The 22,959-nt window shown below is 48.6% G+C and overlaps 8 protein-coding genes across 8 annotated transcripts; 2 read left to right on the top strand and 6 right to left on the bottom strand.

Moving 5' to 3' along the window:
- Nucleotides 1-678: 678 nt before the first annotated feature.
- LACBIDRAFT_321852 (uncharacterized protein) lies at nucleotides 679-1,693 on the bottom strand (the record flags this gene model as incomplete). Its single annotated transcript, XM_001875172.1, has 5 exons — nucleotides 679-1,113; nucleotides 1,174-1,316; nucleotides 1,365-1,443; nucleotides 1,503-1,598; nucleotides 1,652-1,693. The coding sequence occupies 5 exons, from the start codon at nucleotides 1,691-1,693 to the stop codon at nucleotides 679-681; spliced, it is 795 nt and encodes a 264-aa protein (XP_001875207.1).
- A 290-nt stretch (nucleotides 1,694-1,983) lies between these two features.
- LACBIDRAFT_305493 (uncharacterized protein) lies at nucleotides 1,984-3,003 on the top strand (the record flags this gene model as incomplete). The annotated part of the gene is made up of 2 exons (XM_001874599.1): nucleotides 1,984-2,301; nucleotides 2,365-3,003. 2 exons carry the CDS (start codon nucleotides 1,984-1,986, stop codon nucleotides 3,001-3,003), a joined length of 957 nt encoding a protein of 318 aa, XP_001874634.1.
- A 119-nt stretch (nucleotides 3,004-3,122) lies between these two features.
- Nucleotides 3,123-5,100, bottom strand: LACBIDRAFT_305494 (uncharacterized protein; the record flags this gene model as incomplete). Its single annotated transcript, XM_001875173.1, has 5 exons — nucleotides 3,123-3,502; nucleotides 3,558-4,278; nucleotides 4,329-4,586; nucleotides 4,636-4,892; nucleotides 4,941-5,100. 5 exons carry the CDS (start codon nucleotides 5,098-5,100, stop codon nucleotides 3,123-3,125), a joined length of 1,776 nt encoding a protein of 591 aa, XP_001875208.1.
- An 81-nt stretch (nucleotides 5,101-5,181) lies between these two features.
- On the top strand, nucleotides 5,182-7,583 carry e_gww1.2.115.1 (exocyst complex component sec6; the record flags this gene model as incomplete). The annotated part of the gene is made up of 4 exons (XM_001874600.1): nucleotides 5,182-5,472; nucleotides 5,525-5,917; nucleotides 5,969-7,463; nucleotides 7,516-7,583. 4 exons carry the CDS (start codon nucleotides 5,182-5,184, stop codon nucleotides 7,581-7,583), a joined length of 2,247 nt encoding a protein of 748 aa, XP_001874635.1.
- Nucleotides 7,584-7,720: 137 nt separating this feature from the next.
- LACBIDRAFT_305496 (uncharacterized protein) lies at nucleotides 7,721-10,896 on the bottom strand (the record flags this gene model as incomplete). Its single annotated transcript, XM_001875174.1, has 20 exons — nucleotides 7,721-7,848; nucleotides 7,901-7,925; nucleotides 7,975-8,058; nucleotides 8,115-8,243; nucleotides 8,294-8,360; nucleotides 8,413-8,506; nucleotides 8,557-8,594; nucleotides 8,651-8,757; nucleotides 8,803-8,938; nucleotides 8,988-9,162; nucleotides 9,212-9,363; nucleotides 9,413-9,765; nucleotides 9,816-9,933; nucleotides 9,987-10,075; nucleotides 10,125-10,320; nucleotides 10,377-10,461; nucleotides 10,515-10,546; nucleotides 10,603-10,688; nucleotides 10,740-10,770; nucleotides 10,871-10,896. The coding sequence occupies 20 exons, from the start codon at nucleotides 10,894-10,896 to the stop codon at nucleotides 7,721-7,723; spliced, it is 2,151 nt and encodes a 716-aa protein (XP_001875209.1).
- Nucleotides 10,897-10,973: 77 nt separating this feature from the next.
- Nucleotides 10,974-18,338, bottom strand: ACC1 (ACC1, acetyl-CoA carboxylase, cytosolic; the record flags this gene model as incomplete). Its single annotated transcript, XM_001875175.1, is given in 13 exon segments — nucleotides 10,974-11,121; nucleotides 11,177-11,583; nucleotides 11,641-14,499; nucleotides 14,553-14,634; nucleotides 14,653-14,721; nucleotides 14,777-14,883; nucleotides 14,927-15,076; nucleotides 15,130-15,980; nucleotides 16,030-17,126; nucleotides 17,179-17,424; nucleotides 17,474-18,118; nucleotides 18,175-18,193; nucleotides 18,246-18,338. 13 exon segments carry the CDS (start codon nucleotides 18,336-18,338, stop codon nucleotides 11,105-11,107), a joined length of 6,642 nt encoding a protein of 2,213 aa, XP_001875210.1. The 3' UTR covers nucleotides 10,974-11,104.
- Nucleotides 18,339-18,815: 477 nt separating this feature from the next.
- On the bottom strand, nucleotides 18,816-19,994 carry LACBIDRAFT_305498 (actin-related protein ARPC2; the record flags this gene model as incomplete). Its single annotated transcript, XM_001875176.1, has 6 exons — nucleotides 18,816-18,840; nucleotides 18,901-19,238; nucleotides 19,292-19,542; nucleotides 19,589-19,827; nucleotides 19,881-19,927; nucleotides 19,980-19,994. 6 exons carry the CDS (start codon nucleotides 19,992-19,994, stop codon nucleotides 18,816-18,818), a joined length of 915 nt encoding a protein of 304 aa, XP_001875211.1.
- A 442-nt stretch (nucleotides 19,995-20,436) lies between these two features.
- On the bottom strand, nucleotides 20,437-22,638 carry LACBIDRAFT_305499 (uncharacterized protein; the record flags this gene model as incomplete). Its single annotated transcript, XM_001875177.1, has 14 exons — nucleotides 20,437-20,599; nucleotides 20,652-20,692; nucleotides 20,747-20,799; nucleotides 20,855-20,889; nucleotides 20,948-21,042; nucleotides 21,092-21,113; nucleotides 21,170-21,320; nucleotides 21,375-21,385; nucleotides 21,443-21,951; nucleotides 22,004-22,030; nucleotides 22,086-22,184; nucleotides 22,237-22,300; nucleotides 22,350-22,470; nucleotides 22,527-22,638. The coding sequence occupies 14 exons, from the start codon at nucleotides 22,636-22,638 to the stop codon at nucleotides 20,437-20,439; spliced, it is 1,503 nt and encodes a 500-aa protein (XP_001875212.1).
- Between the last annotated feature and the right edge of the window lie 321 nt (nucleotides 22,639-22,959).

The following is a 22,959-nucleotide window of genomic DNA, read 5'->3' on the forward strand; positions in this document are numbered from 1 at the left end:
GATTATTGTTCGAGTTCCAGTTCGTCAAAGGATACACTAGGATACGTCATAGACTTCAAGGAAACGGTGCTTTTCGTTGCTTGTAAGTTGTCTCCCGAGTCCCGAAGCTCCTTGGAGGTGTTTAGCTGGAATATTCTTGATCATTGTCGCAAGTATTAACCGATCCGTCGTCCGGTTTACCGCTTTCGTGACTACCCGACGATGACCCTGATGTTTTCAGAGAAATACATATGCATGTGCGTCGGCCGCCTCGCCCGCTCGATGCTGATGCCATGGGCTTAGCTCTGCTACCGGCACTCGGTGCTCGATCTCCTGCTGCAATCGGTCAACCCTGGTCTACAAATCTGTGATGAAATGCTTGAACATCATTCCTATCTCTTGGCCTCCGGGGCCCTTTTCCCAATGATGCAAGTTACATAGGCTGGTTCTGTTTTACACCTTCAGTGACTATTTCGAACGCACATTGTACAGCAAGTCCTCGACTAGTGTGCCATTCAATCATAGTTCACAGGAATTTACTGGATGAGAAAAATCGGGTGGTGAAGAATCAATCTGTTTCATCATACGGAACTGTCGGCGCTAACAAGCCCATTAGTTTCACAATGTCGCCGGAAATGGAACCCTGGCGCTCAAGGGGAAGGCAAAGACTTCCGCTTCAAACATAAGAAAACAAACTTTTCAATCGGGGCCTGTCCATCCAAGTCTGCGCAAGTCCCTCCTACATTCTTCAGTTTCTCTCTTTACCCTCACCCAGTCGTCAATCAGTTGTCTGTATCCTCCTGAACTAACGTCAACAATTTTTAACACCCCCTCGTATTCCTGCAACTGCTGGTCCACTTGAAATTCATCTTCCTTCAGGCGTTGTTCGTCCTTTCTCAGTTTCCTGTGGGCAGCATCAAGTGCTTTGGCCATACTTCTTGGGGATTTCGCATCCGTCGTGGGCCTGTAGTCGTATAGTGCCTGCTGAGAACGAGCTCTGATGAGCGACAGCTTGATGAGCGATGTTTCGATCATTGTCGCGACCAGGTCGGTTGTAGCTGAACGAAACTTGTCGTGAACTTGAAATGTTTCGGTTAATGCCTTCCTGAGTGCTTTTTGAAGGTTGTCGTGAGTCTGTTCCTTCTTATCAGTCCAATGTACTGGCGTCGTCGCGAGACTAATTTAAGAACAAACAATGTTCGTCTCTGCGATCAAGTCGCAAACCCCAGCTGTTATGGTGTTGAGATCTTCCTGCATATCCTGTGCTTCCTTCCGGCGCGCTTTGATATTCATCGGGAGGGAAGATATTTCATCGTTATTCGCCTCTTGAGAACTGCCTACAAGGAGCGGTTAGATCCTGCATGGAAATGACAGCCAGTGCGAACCTGCAGAGAGAATATTCACCATCGAAGAAAGGGTGAAATTGAGTTCTTCTTGGAGCTGTTGAATTATGGGTGTGGCGAGCTAATGAAGGGTTCAGCGCGTAGTCCCGAATTGTTTAAGCGAAGAGGTTGGGTGCCAACCTGTTGGCGAGGTTGGGCGGCGAACCTCAACAAATCATCGGCGGCGAAGAGGTGTTTTGTCGCTGGGTCGCGGTCAACGGAGTTCCATGTGAGCTCCTGTCGGTAATGCCCATGTAAACGTCATGTCGTGTTTAGGTGACAGCACGCACAGGAAGGTCTGATGAACTGAGGAGTTTTGGCAAGAGTGACATGGTTCGGTGCATACTTGCCTTCGTAAAAGTTCCTTGGCAAACACTTGACAATCCTCTTTCCTCCAATTCTGCCCCCTGTGCGTATGTTCCCTGCGATTTCTTCAACGTGTTGAAGCCTCATGCAAACCTTCTTCTCATGACTGATTCACGTCAAATTTTCAATGTGCCACATCAGGGTCCCCCCATTCAATTTTTAATGTCAAGTCGTATCCAGGGTTTTCTCTAAACTATAAAGTCATGGCCCATCACACGCAGGACCCCTCAGGCCCCTTTTCAAACCCGCCCACACCATGGAGAAGTGCCCCATCGAAATTTGCCACCAAATTTTCAGGGCGGCTTGCGTTGACGGTGGCAAGACTGGCATTGCCTTATCCCAGGTTTCTCGCTATGTTAACCAAATGTCCCGGGAAGTCAAGTACCACTCCGTCACCGTCATCGGCCTCGACCAGATCATGATGTTCGCAAAGGTCTTGAAGGACCTGCCGCCAAAATATAGGGTTGTTCGCCACCTATTCCTCTCTAGCATGCCCCAAAAGACCAGTCCTGACGACGACATTACCCCGACTTTGAATCAAGAAATTGGGCAAGTTGGAGCGGAGAAGCACTACGTAAGTTTTTTTATTGGGGAGGACGACATACTTTTTTGCTGACTCTCACATCATAATTCTTAGGAGGGTGTCTGTGACGCTTTCAGTCTCATCTTGGAACTGTCAGCGCCCACTCTTTTCTCATTTTACCTGGTATCCCGTATTCCCCGAACCGTCAACATGCTCCCAGTTTCGCTGCCCATGTTGATGGAGCTCACTATCCATGGTCCATTCCCTGCAGTGTCAAAAGCTGAGCTACGGGAGCACACGTACCCTTCTCTCCAGCGCCTTACCTTCGTGGGTTTCAGTGACCACCCGCTGGACTTGTTCGAGGACATCGCCTTCCAAGCTCCAAATCTCACCCATCTTTCCTTCTTCCCTTCCCAGCCGTCTCGCCATCTTCACGAGGATTTGTGTAGCGCCCTGAACATCCCCACCATGAGTGACAAGCATGCGGTTCAGGAAGTCCCTGCAGTGGGCACACTGCCTGCGAGCATTGTTCGGGTCGAAGTCCAGCCAGGTCCGAGGCCGCAGGACAAGAAGGGAAGTCGCCGAAGGAGCGTCTTGATGGATAAGGTGCAGGAGGTAATGCGGGCGCGAGTATTGTTCATGCAGAGACGTGATAAGAGGGTGAAGTATATTGAGCCTGGGCCTGTCCCATCTTACTGTGACGCGAAACTTTTGTGGCTGCAGGAACGCGCCAACTGGGGTGATGATTCTTAGAATACACGCATATGTATCTCGTTGGGAAGTCCCCAGGTCCCCCTCCATATACCCTGCTCTAACTTGCACACTCTTTTCGCAATGTACACGTAGTATTAAGGGTATTATACCAGAAGACATTACACTCGTTTTTGTTGTCCAGGTGCTCCCTCGGTATTCAATAACCTTTGCAAATTTGAAGAGAGCAGATTTTGAAGACCCCCAGCGAGTATTTTAGAGGCATCAGCGGCGGCGACCAGAGTCTCCACACCTTTGGCAACCACATTCCATGCAGTGGCACTTGTTCGTTGAGCGTCATCAGTTCGAGAACCCGCTGTCAGCATAATGGCCGCCTTGAGCGAGTCTAGCTCGTTCAACACCTCGAGGCCAACAGAACGAGCCCAAACAATTGGTTGCAGATCTGTTGAATATATCTTGTGAAGCTTGTCGATAGTCGCCATCAATATGTGGTTTTCCAGGTATCTGTCTTGTGCGTAGGGAAGCAGAGCGGTGTGTGAACCTTGTGGGATGATGGATCAGACTGTGGTAAAGATTCAGGGAAAAGGTAGTCTCACCAATATCGCCACCAAGGAGGAAAGCATTCTCAATGCATCTAGCCAATGACTCTACATCCCCCAGACCCATGTTCAAACCTTGGCCTGCCAGGGGGTGAACGGTGTGTGCGGCGTCTCCAACGAGAGCCGTGCGAGCTCCAAGACCTTCGCCAATGTACGCTTCTGCGTGGTTAAGGCGTAATGGGAACGAAGCCACAGTCCCAGGTTGTAAAGTTGTTACCAGGGGCGGAACGGCTTCAGAACCCTCTAATGGCATGCCGATAGTCGCTGCAGCGTTAGCTGAGGCGTATATAGAGTGTTGATCAATGGAATGCGACTGTTCACGCCATGATATTTCCTGTTGGATCTCGGACGGCGTTATGGGCGTGCCAGATAATTGAGCTTCAAGAATTCGAGTGTGGAGATACCTGACTGACAATTCTGGGAGGCGGAATGCAGCGTTTATCATGCTTGCCAGAACGGGCGGTTCACAAGCAAGGAGAGCTGCGGCAAGCTGAGGCTTTGTTGACCACACGAGGGAAGACGCAGTGGGAGAGAGGGGGAGGAAAGCGATAGGTCCTGTGGGAAGGAATCTCTGGTATGCAGTTGTGTTTGGCCCTTCGAATGCGCCACGAGGTGGGTGTGTCATGGTCGCAACGATTGCTTGAGTGTCGTAAGACCATCCGAATGAAGGAATATTCGCATATGCCCGCACAGGGGAATTAAATCCGTCAGCACCTATCTATGGACTCGTCGATATGATATATGAGGATCAAAAGAGAGGAAATATACCAAGAGCCGAGCCCTGAGGACTCGGTCATTCTCAAGATAGACAAGAGGCCATTGTCTGTGCTCTTCCACGTCCTGGACGATAGACTTCACCTTTGTCTGCTGCAGTAACCTTACTTCTGGAAGGTCCTTTAGGCGTCTCAGAAGTCCGCGTTGCAAGTTGAAGTTTTCTGTTAATCGCGCCATTCCGAGTTCGGGTTTCTCCAGATTCAGCTCCGAGGCAGAAAAGGCGATTCGTGCGCCAGAGATTCCGTCCCATACCTGCGCAAGATAGATTAAAATTAGTTGATGAACCGAGATTCCGATTTACCTGCATCTCGTCGATGCCGCAGGTTCTGGCCTCGTCGATATGGCCCCATACTCCAATTCCTGTCGTAGAGGTAAGAAGGATATGATAGATACAATTTTGAATCGACGGACTTTTCAAAAAGGTCTGTGAAGTGTTTGTTAGGGAGCTGACGCGATTGGAGAACGACCCCGGTATTGGTGCCCAGCCCTCAGCTTTTTTCAGATCTCCACCTTCTACAAGGGTGATACTGAGATTTCGGCGCAAAGATGGCGACGAACCTTTTATCTCGGTAAGTCACTGGATCCTGTATAGACATTCGACCTCACCAAGAGCAGCAGCAAGGGCCAAGCCAGCCGGTCCGCCCCCCACAATCACAATATCGCAGTCTTCATGATTGATTTTCGTGTTATTGATAGTAGAAAGGCGTTTCCTCCAAACTCCTGCGCAGTTGAAAGCGTTGCGACGAGGGTTGGCCAACAATAACATCAAGGTGACAGTTACATAAAAGTATGCATACACTGGCAGCCACGGCCAAATTTCTCATCTGCCCACAACGCATTCTACGGAATGGCAGCCCCCACCATTTCAGCTGCCCAGGCTGTTGGTGAATATCTTCAATCCCCGGACGACCTTGTGAAAATATCTGCGTTCAGAAAGAAATTAGAGAAAGAGAAAGCCTCGATCGACGCGAGACTCAAGACTGGCGTGAAAGAGCAACTACAAGCAACAAGGGAGGGTCTGAAGAAACTTTTATCTACGCGCGACCATGTTCAAGCTGTCAAGGACGAAATGATAACCATCGAGAAAGAGTGCGAGGACACCTCGATAAGAGTGGCTACATTCGACCAGATTAGTAGGGTACGTCGTGAAATGTGTGGAGTTGCAATCGTCTAGTTAAGACAATGCATAGGTTTCCATGGTCCACCGAAATTTTGAATCGACAGAGGAAATGGTGAACAACCTGCTCGATATGGCTTCTAGGCTGGATGAATTGGAGTACATGCTCGCATTGGACAGCCGCGAAATTCTTGGTCCGGCACCCAACCTTCTTGTCATTCATTATCAGCTCAACCAACTTGAACGGTTTCGCAACCAGACTATGCATCAGGCCAAGAAAGCTTCGGCGGACGCCCGCAATACGCTGACCAGGTGGTTCGAGCGTTTGAACAAGGACATCTCAGCATTTGATGAGTACATCCTGGAGCTGGCTCGGAATATTATAAATCTTGTGCGCGCCGGTCAGTCGAACGTCGTCGTTAGATTAATCAAGATTGTTGAGATGGAAGGGAAGGAGGACGAGAAGGTGGGTGCTGGTTATTTCAACTCAAATGACATTCTCATTCGTCCATTCCAGACGCTGGTGATGCGTTTTGTCAAGAAAGCGGCAAAACCAGATGCAGCTTTGAAATTCAAATCTTTGCAAGCTGAAGCACGCGTTCTTAAACATTATCGTTCAAAAGTTATGAAGACTATAACTCAGTCTATCCAAACTAAAGTCAACGACGCTTACGCACGGGATGAGCAAGATCCTACTGGTTTTCTCGACAGCCTAAGTTGGATTTATCAAGATCTCATTCGAATCGAGAAGGACGTTATCCCTTGTTTTCCAGCCGACTACGACATCTATTCGTTATATGTTCGTGAATACCACAAGGCGCTGAACGTCGTCGTTAAGCAAATAGCCGCCGCGAAGCTTGACGCTAGTGTGATGCTAGCCTTGCACGAATGGCTGAAAGAGTACAAACAGAGCATGAATGAGCTCAATATTTCTCCTGACCTTCTGGAGCCTCCGTTGATGGATGGGAAGGAACAATCCCTCATTGAGGATTATCTTCAGCTTATCGTTTCGAAGCTTGACGAGTGGTCGACCAACCTTATGAAAACGGAAATCTCTGAGTTCACCAAAAGAGAAGAGCCTCCAGAGGTCGATAGCGATGGCTTGTATGGGACGCAAGGGGCGGTCATCTTGTTCCAGATGGTCAACCAGCAGGTAGATCTAGCGGCAGAGAGTGGCCAAGGCGCGATTCTTGCTCGCGTCGTCGGCGAAACCAACCGAGTTATGAAGGGGATACAGGACCAGTGGACCAAGGTCGTCGATGCGGAGTTCAAGAAACAGATGGAGAAGCCCGAAGAAGTTGCAGGAGGCTTGGTCGAGTACTGCATAGCGCTCGCAAATGACCAAGTGAAGTCTGCGGATTACGCTGAAGCCCTCCTTCAGCGTCTGGAGCCCCTCGTATCTGAAAAATATCGAGTGACAATCAATGAGCGTCTGAATGATGCCATAGACGGATATCTTGACGTCGCAAAGAAGTGCATGCAGACTCTGATCGATACCATATTCAACGACCTGAAACCCGCCACCAAAATTCTCTTCCAGCAGCCGTGGTATGATGGTGTTATGGTTCAGATCGTGGAAACCATGCGCGATTACATGGCAGATTACCAAAGCTACCTCAATTCCGCCCTTCTCGAGTTGCTGACAGAAGATCTCATCGATACCTTCTTGTTGACGTATCTGAATGCCCTTGCAAACTCTCCGAAACTCAAGATGCCTGCAGCCGCCCAGCGCATGAAAGAGGATGTCAACGAGGTGTTTTCTTTCTTCAGCAATTTGGCTCCTAATCAGGGAGTTGAAGCCCGATTTGAAGTTTTGGAGATGTTACTTTCCCTTCTCGAGGCATCAAAGGATATCGCTTTCCTCTCATTCTGGGCTTTTGCCAAAGTCCATGGTCCCAATATTGCTTTTGTCGAAGGCCTCATGCGGTCTCGCAGCGACTTCGATCGCTCGGCTGTCAACGAAATCATGGAAAGTATCAAACGTAAAGTCAAAGATGAAGGCTTGATAGATCGTATGTTTCACCATTTTATATCATGTGAACCGCTTCTCATACGCAGACCTAGCACCTGAACCCACAATCATGAAGAAAGTCGCCGTTCAAAACGCATTCTCTAGGTTCCTACGGACTTAAGCTTCTGCATCACTGGCTTACATATCAGCTTTTCATTCCTTGTTGCCCTGTATCAAATACATATACCTGGTATATTCACTGTATTTTTACTGCGTTACTCATCTTCTGGATTCTAGAATTTGTACTTCTTTTGTCATTTATTCTGTCTTTGTCTTGTCGACCACACTAACAGTGCTTCTGTCTGGCAAAACTGCTGCCACCTCGTCGATCTTCTTGAATTGCCAAGGGAAGCGGGAGGGGTATAGGAAAGGTCGTAGGTCAAATCCTATTCAAGTACGTGAGGAGCGGACACGCGCTCCTGGCTTTAATACACTTACTGTTGTCGTCAGGGCTGTAAGATTCCTGTCGATGATATGAGAACGCATATCTTCTATCAGTGTACTTTACTCACCGCATGGTATGAGGGAGTTAATGTTGTCATCTTATGGCGGTTTTTAGCATGCTCGAAAAAAAAGAGTTTTACTTTCTCAGCGATCTAGAGAGAGCTAACTTGCATCATCTGACAACATCGGGACATTGGTTGATCTTTACCTGCACTGGTGACAAGAAAGCGCCCCACTCATGAACAAGCTTCGTAAAAGTGCTGTATGGTCCGCATTTCTCGACTTTGCGAAGCCGCCCAAATACCGATAATTCGTCGTACGTCATGCCCATGTCAGCCTAAAGAAAATTAAAGTGGTGTCTTGTTGATGCAGGGGGTCAAAGCTAACCTCATCGGATTGCACATATGTTTCGGTGATAGGTTCTAGCTCGGCCGTCGGGACTGCCTCTAAGAAGCTTCAAGAGAACTTGAGCAGATCCATTCCGTCATTGGAATGATGTCACCGACCTTGTCAAGATCGGAAGGTCGAAGGCGTCTTTCGCGTACGCGATGAATCTTTTCAGATCAGTCTTGCTGATGCCGCCAATAGGGTTGATATCCGCTAATCGGTTGTGAGAAGTTGTTGTAGACTTAAATGGTCAGATTGCCTACCCGAGGAGCAGTCGTATTTCGTAAGGTATCCGCGAAGACTGTATGAAGGTACCAGGTAACGATCAGATCAAGGGAAAAAGGCAACTCAACATACCTTTCATCGACATTGGCACTTCCGAGAACAAGCAAACCGCCAGATTTCCCCCGCACCCAGGGCAGAAGCTGGGCAAACATGTAGGCTAGAACCATTCGGAGTCTGGCCTGCATAAGATGAGTCAAACGTTTTGTTAATTGAACCAAACCCACCTGTATATTCTGCAGGGCAAGATTCTCTGCGTTGGAGCCTCCCTGACTGCGAAATTGGGGCCTAAAGCCAGTCACATATCCAAAAAGACTACGGACAGCAGTTACAACCGAATCCATATTTAAATCAACATGATAACTGTCACACTCGTGTTAAACAACACAAGCAGCAGAGTAGACGGGCATACCTTCCGATCGCCTCTGACAATTGCTTCGCTCGCCTACGAGTTTCCAGGCTGGAATTTTCTGTACCCATGTAGCATGTATGAAAAATCCTGTTCGCAAATTCCCTGGGATCGGAAGGAATGTAGGAGGAATCCGGCTCCCCAGTCATTCGCCTCGCATCAGCGATGACTTGCTGCTCTACCGAAAGGTCAAGACGTAGAACGAGTAACAGTCAAAATAGGCTGACCTCCCCGAAGCGCGGCCTCTGAAACAAGGCGGCACATGGAATATACGATGACCGCAGTTGCACAGCTGTCAATGCCACCGCTTAATGGTATAAAATATCCCTGAGTTCGGGATCGTCGAAGATAGTCCCAGAGCCAGCATGCTGGACCTAGACTACGACAGGTTAACAGTGTGTTACGTTGTGTATGAGCAAGAAGTTTACGCGATTTCTTCCTCGGGCGCGTGGTATCTGACGTCGATGGATTTGGTGCCGATTAGGCCTACCAAATCTTCTTCGCGCACCTCATCGAACTTTCCATTGGTCAACGCAAATGGAACTTCGACCCTGTAGTATCTCTCAGACGATGCGGCTTGCATGCTTCTGCTGCTTTTCGCTCGATGAGCCCGGACGTCCTCGATATCAACTGTGGCGGTGACGACTTCTACGTCAGTCAAGGAAAATTGTGAGCCCTGTGCGATGACCCTCCCATTGACTGCAATCATGGCACAGCCGTCGTAGTACAGACGGTCTCCATCACATCCCTGTTGGTTAGCATACAAATAAATACCCCCGAGCTGAAAAAGATATCAGTTTTTCGAGGTCAGTAGAGTGAAGTCAAACGTGCTTTGAGTGTTGCCTCTTTGATTAATTCAACTCGAGTGTACAGCTTCCGTAATTCATGGTGACTGCCACTTGAGTTGGTAAATATCTCAACGCCATCGAGACCCATGAGTATGTGTGGGCTGATAATGCAGATCAGAATGACGGCAACGCCATCAAGAGTGACCGTGCTAACCTCGCAGGTGTAAATAACTCCTCGCATAGCTCTACGCCAATACATGTATCCATTGTGCTGATGACTGCATCGCCAAACGGAACTTTGGTCTTCAAATGTGTTGTTAAATGCCGTGCAGGTTGTTGGAAAGACTCAAACCTGTTTGGTAACTGCTTGTATTATTCTCGGCAAATAATAATCTTCCCATTGTCTATGCTTTGCCCACGGGGTAAAATATCGTAGCTCGCGGTAGTTACCATCGTTTGCCAGCCACATCTTTGGCCGAATGAGAAGAATTTTGCAGTCATGAACGATGATTCGGCAGTTATAAATTACGTTCTTATGAACAACAGGCCTGATGTTTTTTTTATCGAGTTAAAATTTGGTTCAGAAGTTGGGGAACAGACTAACATTCCGATATCGCAAACAATGCCCATCGTTGCATCGGAAGTCAAAATCTTCGCGAGAACCTCCCAGGAATGGAGAACAGTGTCACCTGTAGTTAACTACCTAAATATCATGAGCGACAAATTGCCTCAGAGCACGCACCTTCTAGGAAATGATCGAGGCATCCATATCCGCTAATAGTACGTGTCAGATTGACGGATAGGTTGAATCCTGAAAGGGGTGAGCTAACGGGATCTCCAGCTCTGGGCCAACCCTCAGGGTAGCTCCTCGCTCCTTGGAAATCGTAATGCTGGCGAGAATCCGTTCATAGTTTCCCTAAATGCTTGTCAGCATAGCGAGGCAAGACGAGTAGTGCTATAATCCCACCTGAAAGTCGAGTGCCCATTGATTCAACGAGCTGCACAGTGATTAATGTTGGCAAAATCATGGATGCATGCCACGAAATACCATCTAACGGAAAGTGAGGTTCTGTCTATACCTTGTGGTAGCGGACTTACGTAGCAAGAGTGATTAAATGACCCATCTTAAGGTAAAGGAGAGAGAAGTCGGAATCTCATGTTTTGGCATGTTTACATGAAAGTGGTATCAATTGCTGGAGGTAAACTTTTAACTAAAACAGGTGTGCAATTCTCTATACTATCTAATGGGATTACAGAAAACCATGCAAACGAAAGCTAACAGATGCTGAGGATGATGAAACAATTGCTGGATATAAGAAAGGAATGCGTTCTTCATTTCGATAGGGGTGCTATTATAAGAACAACATCAGCACGGTCTTTCGATTGCGTGGTTGACGAGCATACCAGAACGAGGTCCTTGAAGAGCACCTATTAGTGAGGTCCTGTCCTCGTCCGACAGATGGTCTGCCATACGCAGGAAGCTTTCCATAGCCGCTTTGTGATCCTGCTTCGTCAAGTCCACCAACCGGCGCATAAGGTGGTCGGCTCTGAGTTGGGCGAGAGTTCGGGTAAGATCCAATTTTTCGAGAGCCTCCGACATCTGCCGGTAATCCATGCCTGGTTCGATGGATGCAAGGTCGTCTAAGAGCTGGGATCGATGCTCGAATGAAATACCGGGGCTGGCTTCTGCAAGATCTGCAAGAGCAACTGATCGAGCGACACGAGCCCGTACCGCCCAGTAAAAGTAGCGTCGGGCATTTCTCCATACAGCAGGCTTGGCACAACCTTTCGCCTCCATGCGACCGGTACGACTGCAAATTGCAGGATTATATAGCTATTTCGAGAGCAAGAAAATATGTGTCACTCACTCATGGAGATCGGCGTACAGGATTGCAATTTGTTTGTATGTCGGTTGCAGGAAAGTTTCTCGGGCAGCCAAGGCAGTCGAAGCAGTGCTGCGCTCTTCTTCAGACTTGGAGGCATCCTTGCTATCACGATTCAACGAAGCATACGTCGAATCAAGACGTTCCATCAAAGATCGAATCTTGTCTCGTCGCATCTTGATTTCGATAATGCCCTCCGGCTCAAGCACACCCGCACGAGCGTCAACATCGGCATACATCTCCATCTGCTCAGAATTGATTGATGGGTCGAGAACAACCCATGCGCCACCGCGGAGCTCGCCGTTGGGTACAATGTAAACGAAAACTGGCTGCTTGTAGCTTGATAAACCGTCGACAATCTTGGAGCCTTGCTTCAGTACCTCATCATACATATCTTGCTGTCCACCGGAGAATCCCCGCCAATTTGCAAAGATAATCAAAGGCAACCCTTCACGATCGAAGTCGAAAATGGCCTGCGCGGTTTTGTACGCTGAATTAGGATACCAAACCTGACCAGCCTCCATGATTCGCTGTTCAAAGGAAGCAGGATTTGCTGGGTCTGCTGGAACCAATCGTTCAATAGTGCGGGTCTCGACAGCAATCACGCCCATAGGAATTCCACCCAGACGCGCACGTCCGACCACGACCGTTTGGGCCCAACCGCTGAGCGTCTCTTGGAAAGAGTCTTTGTCGAAAAACCCACTCGTCCACTCGGATGTGTTCTCGTCGATCTTTCCTTCAATAAACCAACGAGGATCGTATGCGCCCTTCGGAGGCAGATAACCAATGTCACGATCCCATGAATCAGAGCTTTCTCGAACGGGCAGTGGGCCATTCTTAATTTCTGGTACGTATGAAAGCCATTCCAAAATATGAGTAGCTCCTTGTAAATCGCTGCCTGCAGTGAGGTGGGAGACCCCGTTCTTGAACATGATCTGGGTACCGCCGAGTTGCAGATTGGATGTGTAGACTTCGCGTCCGAGGACTTTGTTGAGAGCCTGCGCACCAGTAAGGATGATGGGCTGACCCTCGACCTGAACGGCTCGCTCCCCAAGGCGTACGAGATAGGCGCCAATTCCAACCGACCTCGCGGTAACGAGTGTGATTGTGAAAATATCGTTGTACGCTCGTGAGGTCTCACCAGCGATGAGGCCGGAACCCTTGAGAGATTCGACGCCGAGACCTTCTTGCAATCCGATAATGTCAGTGATCTTGAAACGACGTTCACCATCGTCCTTGATCTCTTCAGTGCGGACGCTATTCGCACCCTTCTCCTGCAACTTGAGGAAATTCTCTGGGGTGAGATAGAGATAATCGAATCCCTTTTCCGGCTTGCCCTGCTCTTTCCAGGCGGTTGAGAACAAGGGAATAACCTCTTCTGCCAGACCAAGTCTAGCACCGGAGTTGGCTGATAGGTAGATGCGAGGGAGACCGCGTTCGCGAGCGTATTGGGTTACTTGATAGAAGAATTGGTCTTCAACAGGTCCAAAAGATCCGATCTTGTAGGTAATGTCATTGGCGACGACGACGACTTTGCGACCTTGTGGAAATTCTGGGGTTCTGAGGGTAAATACCCATCCAACCATGCCGAAGTTGTTGTTGCCAGGTGCCCTGTCTACTTCGGTCAATCGATCATGCTCATCCAAAACGAGTTCCTTCGACTCCAAGAAGGACTTGGGAAGAACAAGGGAGGGGTCGGTGTTGCGAGCTTTGATCCAAACGTTGTGCAGGGCTTTTGAGAAGAGATCGGGGAAGTCATATACATATGTGGTTCCAATGAGATGTGCCTGGTACCGTTTTGGTTGAAGCGATTCCTTGGTTGGGTATGCTTGGTGCACAGGCTGTAAATGCAGAGGCCCCTTATCGCCTATTGATTTGAGAATCGTTGTCCCTTTGTCAGTGGTTATTTCTTGATACCCGTGGTAGTTGACGATGAAGCCGGAGACGTTTTCAATGGTGCATCGAATGGGGGTGACGTTGCCGTCGCTGTCCTCAAGGGCGATGCGAATTTCAGAGCTTGTGACGTGGAGACGCCAAAGCCGCTTGCCGTGGCGTTCAATAAAACCAGAGATAGCGGCCAGGACGTCTTCGTAACCGACAGCCAGGTTGTAGACGAAGTTCATGAAGATATGATTGCAGTCGGCGTTTCGGTGTTCTGCACTCACGATTTCGAGAGCGTCCAAAACGCTTGTGACCAAGCGATCAGTTTCGGAAATGAGATACTCTGCTGTGGTCATAGAGCCGCGTAAGCGACCAGGCCTTACCAAAGCGCGGATGAAGAATCGGTTGTCGAGTTGGTTCTCCCGCGCAATAGCGTGGTATATATGAATTTGTTTGGCCTCAACGAAGCAGGGTTTTAGGTTGTAGTTGGAAAGACGGCTTAGCTCCAGTTGGAATGCCAGGGCTGGCTCTATATTACGAATTGCCTGCTCCTCACCCCAGATACCCGAAAAATCGCGGAGGGTGAAGTAGACTGGGTATTGGCCCATGCGGCAGAGCATTATGGAAATGCGCCGCACTCCACGTTCAGTGAGAACGCTGGAGTGCTTGTTGACAAAGTCAAGGATTTTCTGATGCCAAGCTTCCTCGGACAAGTCGTCCTCTGGGCGGAAAATACGAAGAGCAATATTAACGACGTTGGGTGCGTCATTGTTGGCACCATACCGCTCTGAGAATTCCTGTTTGTCAAAAACAGGTAGCATAGAGACAACCTTGTTAAAGCCTTTTGAGAGGGAAGGAAGGTTAGGGAATGAGGCAATTGCACCAATTCGCACAGGTTGCGATTGGTGGCGATTGATCATGAAAGTAAGATCGCTGACAGAAGCCGCTCTACGAGGAGGTTCCCTGAAAACAACAAAATCAGTGGAGAGTGCTAATTGGGGTCCAGATATGCGTACCCGCCAGAAAGTCGAGGAGTCGATGGAGGAGAATGCGACCGTCCAAGGTTGAAGCGCCATGTTACGGCCGTCGGCACCTCGCCTCCATCTAAAGTATCACCTTCTTCGTAGTCGATGGAAAGTAGGGTATATGCCTTGTATGCACGTCTAACGTAAACCTCAAGGGCAGCTTCGAACAATGAATATAAGTCGGGAAATTATTATGCATGCATGATGGGACTGACCGAGCCGAACCATAGGGTCTTCGTGATCGAAGAAGGAAGGAAGCACATCGAAGACGGTGTACCTCGAATCACTGAGTTCTTTAAGAACCTCCGCAGACGGGGTCCTGCTCACGTGAGTTTCGTATCAACCAGATAAATGGACCAACAAACCTTAGGGTTGAATCGTGTTGTTCGCCATAATAGTTGTCTGTGACGGAATTTTTTAGGACAGTTTCCATCTGATGAAGGCGTTCCTCGTAGGAGGGCATTTGACCAAGAATGAGAACCTCGCGAGCCTTGAGCGAAACAGGGGTGGAGGATCTAAACGACGTAAGAATTCACTACCACATCAACCTGGTGAAGGTTGCTCTTACTTGGCTTCCAACGATGCAAGTCCCTGCAAGACTTGATAAAGCCGGCCTTCGGTATTTGAGACATTGAGTCCACTTGTCTTGACGTAGTCCAGGACGGCAAAGACCAATTTGACTTTGCTCTGGACCTTGATGTGGCTAAGAACGGCACCAACGACCTTGTCGAGATCATCTTTGTGCTGATCGCGGAGAGCCAAAACACGAGCCTCAATGCTGCCACCGAAAAGTTTCTCCGTTGCTTCATAACGAGACAAAAGATTGGCAATAGTCTCCGTCTCATGTCCTTTCAAGCCTCCCAAATACCTCTCCAAGACGTCATAAAGTCCTGCAATCTTCGTGCGGAACATCGCTCGATCTTGAGACAATATATGGTCTTGAATATAGTTATCAATAACCTTCTTGATGCGAACAGCAGGGAAATCATGACCGTCGCCTTTCGCCTTCGCAATATCCATCGCAGAACGGATGGTCTCCTCTAACTTGGCAGGCATACGACCTGATAGTGACGAAAGAATGGCGGTCACTTCAGAGTACGGCAATTCAGGATCATGGAGAACTTTGACGAGCTCCTTGAGTGTAGAGGCCATGATGGATTGATTGTCGAACCCATCCAAGATGTCGTTCAAAACTCCCATACAACGGTTGAGCGTTTGGTGGGGCTTACTACCCATAACACCTGGGGCCCCCATCTGAGGCAGAAGGCCCTCAAACGGCTTCGCGTGTTTGACACGGGCTGGATCATCAAGAGTGAGGATACCGAGAATGTCTCCAGGTTCGAGGCTGACTCCCGGCTGCTTGATTAGCTGGATGACACCATCCTCCGAGGCGATAAGTGGCATGTACATTTTCATGACCTAGTTATGGTATCAAGATAGAACTGAGACATGACGGTAAGGCACTTACCTCTATTTCCGCATACTGGTCTCCAGCATTGACATGATCTCCGCTATCAACAAAGAACCGGACCAGCTTACCAGGGCTTGGGCTCCTTAGTTGAGTGGGATCGTTTTCCTGCTCGATCAGACAGGTTTTGGCGTCGACCATCAATCTGAGGGCGCCAACTTCCTCACGCCAGTAGATGGAGTGACTTCTACCGTCAAGGAGCACGAGCAGGCCGCCATCCGCAAGCGGCCTTGCACCAACCATTGTCCTGCCACCGTTGAGATAGAGAGTCCAAACTGTTGACGAAGATCGAGCAGCGGTAAAAGAGTAACGAGTGTTTTCGTAGATGAAATCGACGCCGAAGACGGTTTTGAGAACGTCACGACCAGGCACTTGTCCCTTTTCAAGGACACGCTTGTATTCTGTCCAGCAAGCGTCCGACGCTAAGTAGGCCTTGGTAACGGCGCCGCAAACAACCGCCAGAGTCGCATCAGGGCGTTCTGCCGTAAGCTTGCTACTGATAAGGGAATCAAGCCAGCCAGTCGTGATGGTATTCTCCTTGAATGCTTCCAACTCCAAGAGCTTGATAAGATACTCCACCGTTGTTCTAAAATCTCCGCGAATGCTCAACTCCTTGAGAGCAACGATCATGTTTTTTCGGCTCTCACTGCGATCTTCGCCGTAGGCAAAAATATGACCGAACTGTGAATCGGCAAACTCGTGTAATCCACCAGCTGTACTGACAGAGAAATAGCCCCAGACATTGGTGCTTGAGCGGAAATTGAGTTCCTGCAATGAACCAGACGACGGTTTGAAACCAGCGTCGGGATTTTCCGCAGTGATTCGGACAGCGACAACATGGCCTTTCGGACGAGGCTTGCGTTGCAGTTGGTTGGCGTCCGGCCTGATCATTTCAAAGTCGATTTCAGAGCTGCCAGGAGCGACGCCATAGAGTTGACGAATGTCACGAATACGGTGCAAGGGAAGACCCATAGCAACCTGGAGTTGTGCAGCAGGGAGGTTGACACCAGACACCATCTCCGTGGTCGGATGCTCAACTTGGAGACGAGGATTGAGCTCTAAAAAGTAAAACGAATCATCGGCGTGACTGTAAAGATCTGCACAAATGTGTGAGTGCGTTGCGCTGATAAAAGGACGAGCTGTCCGTACATTCTACTGTTCCCGCGCTGACATAGCCAACAAGTTTTGAGAGGCGAACCGCTGCACGTTCCATTTGTTCGAAAGTCTCCTCTTTCGCGATTGTAACTGGCGCTTCTTCGATGATTTTCTGATGCCGGCGTTGCACCGAGCAGTCTCGACCAAAGAGAGAGATGGCGTTTCCATATTGATCTGCGAGGAGCTGAACTTCCAAATGACGCGCTTGACCAGCAAGCTTCATGATAAAGATGGGCGAGCCTGACCTTGACATCAGACAACTCGTTACCAGGTAGGAATTGAAACACACCTGGAATTTCGCCTGAGGCCGCGTGATACGCATTTTTAAATCCATCTGGGTGATCGACTTTTCTGATTCCCTTGCCACCTCCGCCCTCGCTGGCTTTGATCATCACCGGATATCCAATTTCTTCGGCACGTTCCATACCCTCCTCAACGGACGACACGCAGGCATCAGCATAAGCCTTGTCTGGTACGGTCACATATCCTGATTCTGAAAGCACAGTGTCCGTGATTCCTGTGCCTGACCAAGGCATTGTGGGTACGTTTGCGCTCTGAGCAACGATTGTGCTAGAAATTTTGTCACCCAGGCTCCTCATGGCGCTTCCTGGAGGCCCGATAAAGATAATCTTGTTTTTGCTTGCAGCCAAACTTTCCGGGAGGCGAGGATTCTCGGAAGCGTGTCCCCATCCTGCCCAAACGGCGTGAACACCAGCACGTTCCGCGATATCAACTATCAAATCGACATTCGCATAGTTATTGTTATTTGATCCTCCTGGAACTTCGATATATTGGTCGGCCATCCGAATATATTCGGCGTTCACTTTGAGATCTTCAGGAGTCGCCATAACCGTAAATTCCACGGCGCGTTCCCTGCCGAACGTTTCGTAGCTCCATTGGCGAATCGAACGAATTTCTTTCACGGCAGCAATACCTGGTAAAAGTTCTGAGGACCAGAAGTTTAACTTCTTCATTAAAAATTACACGCACCGTTGTTTGCAATTAGGACCTACGCGTCAAGGTCAGTTGTATGCGCACCCTCGGATAAAAGCACTACACACCTTGGTGATTACAGTATGACCCCCATTTGCTTTGACAAAATCGTAGACATTGCTAGCAGGTGCCTTGTCCAATGAGTTACCACCTTGTATCATATTACATGAGCTGTCGACACGAGCAAGGGCGAACGTACCTATAAAGTGTTGTACCCTCGAATGGTCGTATGCCGACATGGCGAACGGATAGCAGGGAGACGCGACTACAAGGGAAGAAAGGGAGTTAAAAGATGACGGCAGGGAAGAGCTGAATTTATGGGTGCTAGCTCCTCCACGCTGGGGTCAAAGTTTGTGATCGACCCCAAAACTCTGTGAAGCCCGCTTACCTCAGCCGGCGTGCTACTTGGGGCCGACCAGGATGAATGCGCTTCACAAAGCAATTCTGTCGTCAAAAGCATCACTAAAATTTACTGGAAATTCTTGGACATCCTCTACAGATCACTGTCATTTTCTTCATAGCCCTGCGCGTAAATACAATGTGGAATCGCGTGTACTGCTTATATTTGGTAGTGTTGCACAATATAGTCATGCATAAAGCACAAGCAAACATTTATGAGAGACACTTTCACCTTGCTTTCACCTAGACGTCATAGTTCTCCCACTGAATTGTAGCAGAAAAATAGTTGTTAGGCAAATCGGGTAGCAATATTATAGAACTTACCTGGCCGTCTTCCTTTCGACGGTTGCTACCTCAGTTTTGGCTCTGTTCAAAATCTTCTGGAATTCCGTCACACGATGGCGCATCCTGGAGTGCATGTACGCTTTGGAGCATTTGATGTGATAGTGCAGATAATCTCGGAAGAGTTGAATGTGAGAGATTGTTGCAGAAGCCCTCTCGGGATTGGTGAAATGACGCGGGGAGACAACGAACGTCACATAGCCGATATCTTCAGTATTTCGCAAACCAGGAACGTCACGGATCTCGAGTGGTGGATCGCGATTTGAATACAGCACTTGAGGTGCGTTTATTGAAGGCGAGCGGCGTGCATCGACAAATTCCTAAAGGTACATTTTAAACACCATCAAGAATAGGGTGATCGAGCAGTGTGCACCTGGAGGAATACTCTCCCAAAGATTCTATCGGTTTCCTCTTGGAAAACAGTTGAAAAGATGACCGTGACGCGATCATGCGCAGCTTGAACGTATATGGCCTCTTCGTCTCGATAGTGGATCTGCATCAATTCTCCGCGACCTGCTCCTGAGGCTTCCAACTCTTTCTGGGTCTTGAATGCGAGTTCAAAGGGTGCGGCCAATGCATTGCGCTTGAACAGCGCAATGGACATCACAAAGTCGTCGCGAGCGCCTGGAAAAGTCAATAATCTCCCCAGTGATAATCGACCCAAACACACCAGGATCTGCAGGTACTTGTTCTAAATCGATCTCCAAACTGACGTTATACTCCGGTTCTGCTTGAGCCGCCAAGAGAGCTCCATACTCCCGTTTCAACACATCCATCGCGCCATATCTGACCAATTCGTCCCAGCAACGAATGTGCATGGAGAGAAGAAGGCTAGTCTTGCGTTCTGGTGTTGTGAGATGGAACCGCACGCCATCATAATCCACGAATTGTACGTCGAGTGACGATGGCCTACAATACTTTAACACGTATTCTCGTTTGTTTTAGACGGAGAAGCTGCAGACTTTATGAGCTTTTCCGAAAGAGTTGTCTGGATAATGACGTTGTGGGGCTAGAGATAGAAAGTCAGCGATATTCCTGTGATACGAGCTTATTGCACCTACTTCAAGTAAGATCATGATCAATGGGAATGAAAATGAGAAGGTAGAGTCTCCTCGTCCTTTGGAGCTGCGCGTAGATACAATTGAATCACGTGATGTCTAATCACTGGAGGTTGGAGTTGTGCTCCAACCCAATTGGAGCAAGGTTGGAGGAAGTGCAAGCCACTATTCAAATATTCACCGGCACCCCTCGACCGAAAGGCAAACGCTTCACATCGTACATTAGGTTCACACAACAATGTGAAACCGTCAATGGCTACCCGCATTATGATTATTTAACAAGGAACTATCTTTTCTATGTGAGTACGAGCCCGAGTTCTAGAGATATGTACTTTTTGCCTCAGGAATGGATATCATGGAAAGCAATCGACAAAAACGAAGTAAACTGGCCGAAAAAAAGGATACATCGAGACAGTGTCGATGATCAAATTGACCATGAATGATATGACTTGAAACCCGTTCACTGACGAGTTTTGGTATCGACATGCATCCAGCTCTTGACCAAGGTCTTGCGAAGGCTGTGAATGCCCACAGGACCCACCTCGTGAGACACGTCGTATTCTGTGTTGCCAGACACCAATTCCACTGCGTTCCTGCGATCTGCAGGTGCAAATGGTTGATTTCTGAGCAAAGAGGGGTCAGGTGCGGGCCAAGATGAGGGGATGATGCACATACATTGCATTGAAGACGAAGTCCCTAGGTTCGGGGTTCGGGTGCTACATGGTCCAACGGGGGTTAGTGCTCATTCCTGTGATCGAATGAAGTCTTACAGCGGTGATCTCATGCAGCTCGCGCTGGATTGAGAGGCAGAAGTAGTCAAGGTCTAGAAGAATGATAATCAAACCTTGCAAGAGGAGCAGAATGGGGAGACAACTAACCCAGATCATTTAGGTCGTAGTTGAAAGGGTTTTCACTGGCGGTGGAGAGTTGTCGTTTAGCGGATGGTTGAAGGTTAGACAAGAGGCTCCTACATTTCTTGCCCGATCTCCAAGAATCCTAGAAGCAAGAATGAAGCGAACGCCGTGCCTGGAATGGTGAGGTACCCGAAGGCATTGTAAACTTGGAACTGTAGTTGAGTGAGCAACCCGCTGGCCCGCGTTGGGATATTCACTTACTGGCAAGAAGAACAGATAAAGCCTGTATGTATGGAGGTGGGTGGGGTGGTCTGGTGACTGGAGGTGGTGGTTACGTACCATAACGACATCCTCAGATGTATTTGGTATGCAAACGGCAATGGGGTATTGCAAATCCGCTCCAAGTTGGATAGAGTGTCCTGAAGGGAGTTGAGGTTCGTCAGGAAACCAGTCGCAGATGCTGGCTGCAGCAAACCACTCCTAAGAAGGACTATCATCGATCATTTAGTTCAAGCCGGGTTCTAAGTGTTCAGCAGTTTCTCACATGCGAAGTAGCTAGGTAAAAGACATGTTAGCGCGAAACTCTCAATTCGCAGACACGTAGAAATTTACCCTTGAAGAATCAAAGAAATTTCGAGAGGAACATTGCTCTCAACAATCTCCGCGAATGCATTCTTCTTCCTCCGCCTTTGCATGCCAGGCTGCGCCTTGCGAAGAATAATATGTACAACCCATTTGAAGAACCTTAACAGAGGAATGTAATCGTACACAGTGGTCGGTGGGGGCATGCGGGCAGGCTTGAGTGTTTGTTCACTGTCGACGTAGGGCAACACACTCTCAGGATCGAATTTACGTTGTTTCCCGCTGCGATTGCGCGAGAACCAGCCTTGATCAGATGCCGCATCGGTGTTCTTCTCATCAGTGGAGCTAAACTGTTTGCTATGGTCTTCCTTTTGCTTCTCCTCGCCATTGAATGGTTGTTCTCCGTCAATCTGCCACAGAGGAAGTTTCTCGGGCGTGTGTGGGTGTCCCTCTGTATCCATATGAGAGTATCGTGGAAGGAAGGATATCAAGGGATAAAGATCCTCATAATAGATGCCTTGCTCTCCTCGAAGGAAGTGCTGGAAGGAGTGGTTAGCATTAAGACGTTTCCTTGACTCTTGAGACTCATACTTTTACTGATACAGAAAATGCTTGAATCTGGTCGATCCGCTTTAGGAATCAGCTCTTCTAAGTTTTGACTTTGGCGACTCACGAGATTGATCATGCTCTTTTTCTCGACGATACTTTGAACGACTGTTTGCCTCTGCTGCAAACCTTTGTTTTCCCGATCGTTTGGGACATGGAGCCAAATCTGCGTAAAATATCGATAAGAATACGTCGATGTATATCAGGAAGTAAAGTACCAGCTGCGCCAAGGTTCGCGATGCGGTCGTAATGTTGGTCCACATTTTCCTGCCATCTTGATATCTAGAATGGGAGTTAGAGGCATTGATAACACGACAGTGGCCAAAGATACCTCTCGTATGCTGAAGATGTTCTGAATGAGATAACCAAACCAAGAACCGTACCCAGTACAGTCAAAAGTTGGTTGTTGATCCCAAGATGATGCTCAGTTTTTTTCGAGACTAAGCAGACCACTAGACAACAACTCTCAGCACGATAGAAGGGCGATTCTAATTGGGGGTAGGCTTACTGGATGCAACCAAAGAGAAGAAAGCGACCTCAGGCCATATGTCGTTAATGACTGTAGCGTTAAACTTCTTCAACGTCCACGTCCCTCGGAAAAAAGGATTCGTCGCAACCATAATAGCCTATGTTGCAGAAAGAAAGAGACAGAGCTTCAACGAGTGTGGATGTCGTTCTGCAGTGAATAGAGTAAAAACAAAAGAGCGTGGAGAAAGCATTGGAGACAGGTCCACTCTCAATATAAGGACCAGGACCCTGTTGACGGTACCCACAAAACGTTCCGACATTCGAAAAATGATGTGAACGCCAAGCAACTGCCGGTCACCCAAACGGTGCCGAGGCTGCCGACCTCCAAAGTTTGCCAACCAAGATGCGGACCAGCCTTAAGCTTTGTTCGCCTTGCTGGTCGAAGCGTCTCATATAGGTTACTTACTTGTAAA

Source organism: Laccaria bicolor, genomic scaffold (assembly GCF_000143565.1).
Source record: "Laccaria bicolor S238N-H82 LACBIscaffold_2 genomic scaffold, whole genome shotgun sequence".
Taxonomy (NCBI): Eukaryota; Fungi; Basidiomycota; class Agaricomycetes; order Agaricales; family Hydnangiaceae; genus Laccaria; species Laccaria bicolor.